General features: G+C 42.8%; 1 protein-coding gene and 2 pseudogenes across 1 annotated transcript in view; all 3 read right to left on the reverse strand.

Annotated features, from left to right (window-relative positions):
* ENPP6 (ectonucleotide pyrophosphatase/phosphodiesterase 6) overlaps positions 1-8,531 on the reverse strand; it is a 91,865-nt gene extending 83,334 nt beyond the window's left edge. Inside the window, exon 1 of the mRNA XM_006916368.1 lies at positions 8,206-8,531. Coding sequence (XP_006916430.1) covers positions 8,206-8,446 — 241 coding nt within the window. The 5' untranslated portion in view covers positions 8,447-8,531. The remainder of the gene's footprint in view (positions 1-8,205) is intronic.
* Positions 1,232-1,350, reverse strand: LOC112483416 (annotated as a pseudogene).
* Positions 5,218-5,331, reverse strand: LOC112483418 (annotated as a pseudogene).
* Positions 8,532-8,912: the final 381 nt, after the last annotated feature.

Genomic DNA, 8,912 nt, shown 5'->3' on the forward strand with positions numbered 1-8,912 from the left:
CCAATCTTACTGCTAACGTGTTTAGTTTTTAGAATGTTGGCTTTTCACAAAGTTTCTCATTCTGGCCTCACAACAAGCCTATCGGGTAATTTTATTTTCTCTGTTCTACTGATAAATCACATTAAAACTCCAAAGAGCTGTTCCAAATTCTGTAAATTAGAAAGTAACAGAATAGATGAAATTAGGTCTTCTGTGGCAAATCCATAGCTCTTTCCGCTACACCGTGAACTATGGGTTCAATCGTGTTTCCCCCAAAAAATGTGTTGAAGTTCTATCTCTCTGTATCTGTGTGTCTGTCGGTGTGGCCTTTGGAAACAAGTTCTTTGCAGATGTGATCAAGTGAAGGCGAGGTCATTCGGATGGGCCCTAATCCAATGTGACTGACATCCTTATAAGAAGGCAGGGGACACACATAGAGACACACAGACAGAATGCCATGCGACAAGCAGGGCAGATACCAGAGTTATGCCACAAAATATCTACAGAGCAAGGAATACCAAAGATGGCTGGCAACACGAGAAGCTAAGAGAAAGGCGTGGGTCAGATTTTCCTCTGGGAAGCGTGGCCCTGCCGACATCCTGATTTCGGGTTCCTGGCTTCCGGAGCTGTGAAGGAATAATTTCTATTGTTTTAAGCCACCCGGTTTGTGGGAATTTGTTACAGCAGCCCTGGGCAACCAACATATCACTTTCAGGGCTAAAACCACCAGAACTCTTCAGTAATTAAGTCTGGGAATGGAAGAGGTCTGTCGAAAAAAAAAAAAACCCTTCATTCCTCCATCGACAGCCTAGTGTCATCATCCTGTCTGGATTAGTTTCTAAAAACTATCATAACCAAGTACCACAGACTAGGTGGCTAAAAAGCAAAAATTTATTTTTCACAATTCTGGAGGCTCGAAGTTTGAAGGCAAGGTGTTAGCAGGGTTGGTCTTTTCTAAAGCCTCTCTCCTTGGCTTGCAATGTCTGTCTTCTCCCTGTGTCTTCATATGGTCTTCCCTTTTTGTCCATATGCGTCTTTATCTCTCCTTCTTATAAAGACATTATTTATATTTAATTAATGGGGTCTTTTGAAAGACCCCATCTGCAAAACGTAATCACATTCTGAGGTGTTAAGGGTTATGACTTCAATTTATCTAATATCTTTTTTTTTTTTTTCTGCGAAGAAACCCTTGGTTGATCTCACAGATTGCAAGGACCTTGTCAGCTTACAATCCCTTATTTTTTATTTTTTATGCCTACAGCACCTGTTCTTCTTAGATGATCTCCCATCCAAGTACTAACCAGGCTCAAACCTGCTTAGCTTCCAAGATCAGATGGGATCACGCTTGTTCAGGGCAGCATGGCCGTAGACTCAAATATCTAAGGAGAGTCTCATGCCTGTCCTGACAGCCTGGTCACTCGAGCAATCTTAGATGGAAGCTGAGGAAACAAGGATGGCTCTGCTGACGCTTCAAGTTGCCAGACCCATCTCTGTGTCTGATGGTCAGGACCACACACAGCTTGGCCTTCGCTGCCCTCTCACAATTGTTCACGTGGTTCTGAACCATTTGCCTTGTTCATGCTTTGCTGTTCCCTTGGCTTTCTTGGCTTCAGCAATCTTGACTAGAATTAATCTCTCTCGGGCTATGCTGACAACTGTGTTCTAGTTAAACTACCAACACCCGAGGACTTTCATCCCTTACTTGGCACCGCCTTCTCCTCATGGGCGACTCTCCTTTCAACGTTCCTGCTGTCTCCAACTTCAGAGTCAAAATTTAAAACAAAATTGATAGACATGTCCTGAGACATATAAGGTGACTAGACATAAAAAGTAACCAGTTTACCTAAATGGCACTTATTTGCTTAAATAAAACAAAACATAATTTCAATTTTTTTCCCTCTGTCTTAGTTTAGGAGTATGTAAAATCAAAATAATAATCAAGTTCCCTGAAACTGAATGTTTTCATCATTGTTATAATGCTCCTTCATTATAATAAAAGTTACTGGAAGACAGAATAATCGGATTGGTGCTATGATGAAAAATAAAGAGAGGGAGTGAACAGAGGTTGATGGAGTGATGTGGGCTCTTTCAGTTAGGGTGGCCAGGGAAGGTATATCCGCTACAGTGACTTTGGAGAGGACATCTGAGAAAAGTAATGGAGCAAACCTTGGGTCTTTCTGGGGAAAAGCATTCCAGCCAGAAGGAAGAGTAAGTTCACAAGTCCTGAGGTGGCCACGTGCCTGGAACGAGTGAGGAAACCAGGGGAATAGTGGTTGGGAATGATGCCAAAGAGGGACAAATTCTGTAAGGACTTTAAATTTTATTCCAAGTAAAAGCAGAATCTACTGGAAGGTTTGAACAGAGGAGCCACATGATCAGACACGTGTTTTAAAAGAACTACTCTGGTTTGTATGTGGAGACAGGCTGTAGGGCAGAGAGGGTGGAGGGAGCAGGAGCTGTTTGAAAGCTCTAAGCCAGGGGTCCCCAACCAGTACCGGTCTGTGGCCTGTTAGGAACCGGGCCACACAGCAGGAGGTGAGCAGCGGGTGAGCTAGCAAAGTTTCATCTGTATTTGCAGCCGCTCCCCAGCACTAGCATCACCACCTCAGCTCCACCTCAGATCATCAGGCATTAGATTCTCATAGGAGCACCAGTCCCTGGTGCCAAAAAGGTGGGGACTGCTGATCTAGGCAATAGAAAGTGCTGGTGATGAAGGTGGGAGTAGTAGAGACTTCGAGATTCATCTTGAAAGTACTGCTTACTTTCAAAGAAAGAGAGTTCAGGAAGATGAGCAGAAACCAACAGAAGAGGCCAAAGAGTAGCCCATGAAATAAAAGGAGAGCAAGAGAGGACTTAACCCGAGTGAGCTGTCAGGAAGGAGCAGCGCGAACTGTGCCAAATGCTGTTCCTGAGCATGAAATCAAAGCTGAGGACTGACCTTTGACTAGGAGGTCACTGGTGAAAACAAAAGCACGATTGGATTTTGTACAACAGAGCATAGGAGAAGACGTATTGGGCATGCCAGATATAATGTACTTGAGGAGGTATCTAAATCTAAGGAAGCTAACACACTGGGGCAAATGTACCCATGCAGAGGCTGACCTTGGGGCAAGGAGAGGAGAGAGGGCCCTGGGGGCTGTGCCTATGCTGCTTGTGCTTTGGGTGTGCAGAGGTCCACGGGCAGCCCCCAAGCGAAACCTGAATTTTCCAGAAGGCTGTGGAAACATGATTTCAAAACATGATTTCTCAGTGCTTTCTGCATTGATTTCCTTTGGTCCAAGTGATAGCCAGTTTTATTTTAAATCAGTCATTTTCTTAAAAGCATACCTTACCCAGGTTATTGCTGCCTCCTGAACTGGTCTTGGAGAGAACTCTGTCCCTGGGTCCGAGGCCACAGCACAACCTCCTGGGCACTCCAGGACTTGGGTCAGAGCCCTTCTGCGTGAGACCTGGGCCTCTGACATCAACCCTCCAATCTCAGCCCTGCTACCAACATTGGTTGGTGTCCGGGGCAAAGCATCTAACCTAGCCACACTTTATTTATTGGTTTCTAAATGTTGAAATGATAATAACATACTATATAGCAAACTCATGTCAGTGTATATTTGTCTGCTGGCAGATTACGTTCAGTGAAGATTAGATGGGCTTCCCTGACACTCAGGACACTTCTGGGCCACTTTCCCCAAATGCTTAATCAGGCTGCCCAATGGTAAACAAATGGATAAAGAAGAGGTGTACATATATACAGTGGAATAGTACTCAGCCATATAAAAGAATGAAATCTTGCCATTTGAGACAACATGGATGGACCTAGAGGGTATTATGCTAAGTAAAATAAGTCAAACAGAGAAAGACAAGTACCATATGATTTCACTTATATGTGGAATCTGAAAAACAAACAAACAAAGAAACAAAGAAAACAGAAACAGACTCATAGGCACAGAGAACAAGCTGATGCTTGCCAAAGCGGGTGAGAGTGGGGTATAAGTGAGAAAGGTGAAGGGGAATAAGATGCACAAACTTCTAGTTAAAAAATAAATAAGCCATGGGGCATATGCACATATGCACAGTGATAAGCAGTTAACAGACTTATCGTGGTAATCGCATCATAAGGTATATAAATGTAGAATGACTATGTTATACATCTAAAACTAATATAATATTGTATGTCAACTACGCTTTAATAAAAAAAAAAGTGTTGAGGAATTACAAACAAATGTTGCCATTGGCCTTGGCAAAACGATGCTGTTATGCTGTTTCAAAACATGTTTAGCATTTTCTCTTACCCATGAGCTAGATTGAAAATGTTACTGCCTTTCTTTCATGGATTTTATGTTAAATGTCACTTAAGTCAAATGTGGGTTTAACTCAAAGAGAGAATAACCTTACAAAAAGATCCACAGAAAGACTGAAAGAGAAAGCATCCCAATAACAGTTACACAGTGTTTGTGTTTTAAACAAAACCACACACAGGTCTTCAGAAAGACAGTTCATGCAGAAAGTAAGATATAACGATGTACGCCATTTATCCCAGCTCAGAGCCCACTTCCTTCAAACTGCTTTCACATGCTGCTCAAACGAAGAAAACTCTCCTCTCCTCTGGTCATCTAGCATATGAGGAAACTACTGTGGGTCCTTTGTGTATTAGTTTGCTAGCGCTGCCATGAAACGTGCCACAGACTGGGTGGCCCTAACAACAGAAATTTATCTCTCACAGTTTTGGAGGCCAGAAGTCCAGGATCAAAGTGTTGGCGGGTTTAATTTCCAGTGAGACCTCTCTCCTTGGCTTTGAGATGGCAGCCTTCTCACCGTGTCCTCATGTGGCCTTTTCTCTGTGCACGCACATCCCTGGTGTCTCTGCTTCTTAAAAGGATATCAGTCATATTGAATTAGGGCCCCATTCTAATCTCCTCATTTTAATTTACCTCTTTAAAGGCAAGTGTCCTCATGTGCAAATGTCTCTGGGTATGATGTGTCTTGCACCTACTGAATGAACGTGAAGGCTTGGAGCAGGATTACAGGTTGAGAGATGCCGAGCTGAGATGCCAGGTTGCATTCTGAAGTATTGGGGGGTTGGGATTTCAACCCACAATTTTTGGACGGACACATTCAGCTCTTGTCATTCTTTTTAGAATATTAGTAGGTACATGTGTCTCTCCTTCTCGACTAGAATGTAGGATTCTTGAGTGAAAGGCCCTGTTTTTTGTTTTGTTTTGTTTTTGCTTTCTTTTTTTTTTAAGCCTACCCGGTATTCCCAGGCAGTCTCCTATTCAAGAACTAACCAGGTCCAACCCTGCTTAGCTTCCGAGACCAGACGAGATCGGGCGCATTCAGAGTGGTATGGCCGTGGGCTGAAAGGCCCTGTTTTAAGATTTGTTTGTCCCCAGTATTCGATTGTTTGATGGATCTTCCTGATTATTACTAAAATTTTTGTTCATATTTGTTTCGACACAAATATATTTTGAAGGAGAAAATAAATCAGTTGCGGTGGCTCCGTGTCAGATAATTTCCAAGGTGCTTTACAAATCCTGTGACTGTTCATTTCTCATCACCACCACATGGCTTCCCGTGAAACTCTTCTTCCTAGGAGCTTCAGTCATTTGCTTCATTTCTTAATGTAGGAGTCTTAAGAAGTGCCAGTCCTATTTCTAACTCTCTATACGTTGCTTATGTTCATGTCTGCATCTGGCAACAGCTGAGATCCTGGCCTGTTTGTTTAGGACCCAGAAGCTGAGAAAACTGAAGCTCAGGGCAGTGGGAAGGCCTGCCCCAAGTCTTCCAGGGTCATCTTGACCCTGCGAGGATTCAACCAAGGTGTTCCAGCTGCAGGTGAAAACACTCATCTCTGAACAGAGACCCATCCTTCCTCGTTACGAAAAGAGAGGAACACCAAGGGCTTTGTGTCTTTTGGGGAACAAGTCATATAATGAAGTGACATCATAGTCTCACTTATGAATTCTGAGGAACTCTAAAACATCATATCCTTTAGTACCAAAAGGATCTAGCATGATTCTTTTGTTGGTTCATAAAATGCTCAGATGCTTAAACCATATGTTTAAGTATAATTCCCAAAGGTTATATTCTCTTTTATTTAAAGAAAGAAAGAGGAATCGTTCAACATCAGGTAGAAAAATAAGCATGGATATTAGGGAAAATAATACAAACTTAACCCCAAATCAGTTCCAGGATGGTGGAGATAATACTAGCTTCATGGCCTGGCATCTCCCAGCCTGCAATCCTGCTCCAAGCCTTCACGTTCACTCAGAAGGTGCAAGACACATCATACCCAGAGACACTTGCACATGAACATGAGCTTTACAAGACACATCCTGTGTATAGTATTGCTTCTGTAAAGGGGGAAAAGTCGACTTAAGGCTTTCAAAGTGGATTACATTTTCAAAAGGATACATTTTACCATCTGAAAATATATAAGCATAACACGTACGGAGGTCTTGTGACTTCCTCTGGCTAGACTTGGTTTGAAAGTGAAGGTGAGAGCTTTGTCAAACGCTTGTGGGACTACACTATGCCACCATGGAAAAGAGGAGTGAAAATGCCCATCTCTGAACAGAAAGCGTGTCTCTGCGTGACTGAGACTCGGTGAAAATTATTCCTTGTGCCAAGATCAGGAAGGAGAGTCTGACCAACAAAAGGCAGTGTCACTGGCTTGTTTTCTCTGTGGAGATTGTAATGGTCCCTTTTTACTCACTGGAGTCTGAATTTCTAAAATGGATTTTGTTCATTTTCCACTGAGATCAGGAAAGTTGCACGTGGCAGTTTATGAATTGGGTCTCCTAGCAAGGCTCTGAAAGGCAATTGGAGTGGGGGTGGTCTGCGTGTGTGAAACTCCCTGGACAGAACTGACATCGGGCTGTGATGCACAATAACATCTATGTGTGACCCAGCTGCCTGCAAACTGCTCCCCTGCAAAGGGAGAAGCATGCCAAGTGAGCAGTAGAGGACTTTTGTATATTCTCTTTATCTTAGAGACGCCGGTTGTTTGTTGGGGGAAATTAAAAAGAAAGAAAGAAAGAAGCAAATACATTCTTCAATTGTGTGCAGTCCGGATTTTGTTTTCTTTCTATGCTTTCATTTCTAATTCACCAAAGTGTCTTTCCCCTTTAATTTTATGACATTTTTAGGTACACATGCATATAGTACCTATGCACGAAGTCACAGTTATCAATTGTCTTTCCAGACTCCTATGGCTTTGCTGTACTGTGGAAACCCATAACGAGATAAAAAGTTCTCATCCCCTTCCTGTTAAGATAATTTATAGAATTTTCCCTGTGCTCAGACTACATAGCACAGTTCAGCATAAGCAGCAATAACAGTGCATTCTTAACAGCTTCCCTGGACAGTTTGCTAAATTCTTTCTGAGAGTGCCTTGCTGGCCCTTACAAGGTTAGCTGAAAAACCAACTGGAAGCCAGGAATCCAACTGTGTGAGCAGAAAGTAAGTTCCATTGCACAGATAGAAGATCAAGTTCATGGAAACACAATGGTGTTCTGGCAATCCCAGACGAAGGTCATCTTTAGGCAACATCCAGCTTTCTCAAAACCAGGCATAGTCTAGGTAGGCTAGCTGGCTTTATTTATTAATTTTTTAACACTCACCAGAATTTAAAAATGGGAATCTGAACTACACAATAATTTTTTTTTCTTTTCCATGTTATTTTTCCTGGCCCTTTTAAAAAGGCAAAAGAAGGGGCAAGTGGCATTGCTCAGTTAATACTTCAGGATATGAATGAAAACTTCCTCCAAGTAATACAGGAATCCCATGTGTAACTTTCATAGCCTAGCTCATTGATAAAGAAGCCAAAAAGTCTCTAGGATGACAGATGACTGCAGAGCAAAGAGACAGAAGGAATTTGGTACAGACACATGAAGACCTGTTGACTTTTTAAAGTTGCACTTAGAAAATATAAAGTTAGCTAGAATTTTTATTTATAAAACAAATAACTCCTTTTTTAAATCATCTATTCATGTAGCTCTCTGTTCTCCACACTTAGAATCCAAAGCAAGTCCTTGGGATAACTTTTGGAGAACAATACAACCATGAAAAAAAAAAAATCTCGGCCAAGAACACAGACTTCTTGTCTGTCTTCGGTATCCCAAAAGATTAGGGAAACCTGAAAATTTAAATAAGACTCTGATGCCAGATGCTAACTGTACCCCATTGGACTCTAGCCTGCCCTCCCCACCTGGAAGAGGACAAGGTACTCACCAGTCATAAGGGTGTAGTAATTGGGATAAGAGAGACTGGGAAAGTCTGGGGTCAAGTAATCCACTTTGACTCCTCTGCTCACAATCTCTTTGAAACCAGGCAAGGACTCCAGGGCCTCATCACTGATGTAGTCTGAGCGAAAACCATCCAGCAGAAACACCAAGAGCTTCCGGCGGGCGGAGGCTGGCTGTGCCAGGCTGAGTGCAAGGACCAGCAGGAGGGCCCCGAGCTTCACTGCCATGCTGCCAGGAGCCTGCCTGAGCTGGCTGGCACAGCCGTCCCCTTGCAAAGACTGAGGATGGAGAATCTGTAGCTATTCTCTCTTCTAGGGGCTGGACCTTGACTGCTGGCCTTCCTGAGCCAAGTTCACTTTCAGAATTTAAAGGTACAGCACCTCCTTTTAAAAACATCTATTCTCACCCTTCACTAAAAAGTCAGGAGACCAACTCCTTTGGTGAAGCTGAGTTCCCAAACAACCCAGACTTAACACCAGGAGAGAGAGTAAAACCTTATTATTTTGGGTGAATGTTCCAGAAATACAAGCACCCACAGAGAGGGGGAGTTTTAGAATATGACAGAAGTCAAGGCTAACTTTGCAGTTGGGCTCACCAAAGGGAGGAGACAAGGAGAGAGCGCTCTTTTAATTGCTGTTATCCCACATCTTTGCTTGATTTAAACTCTCTTACTGACTTTCTCACTAACAATTT

Source organism: Pteropus alecto, unplaced genomic scaffold, assembly GCF_000325575.1.
Source record: "Pteropus alecto unplaced genomic scaffold, ASM32557v1 scaffold24, whole genome shotgun sequence".
NCBI classification, from domain to species: Eukaryota; Metazoa; Chordata; class Mammalia; order Chiroptera; family Pteropodidae; genus Pteropus; species Pteropus alecto.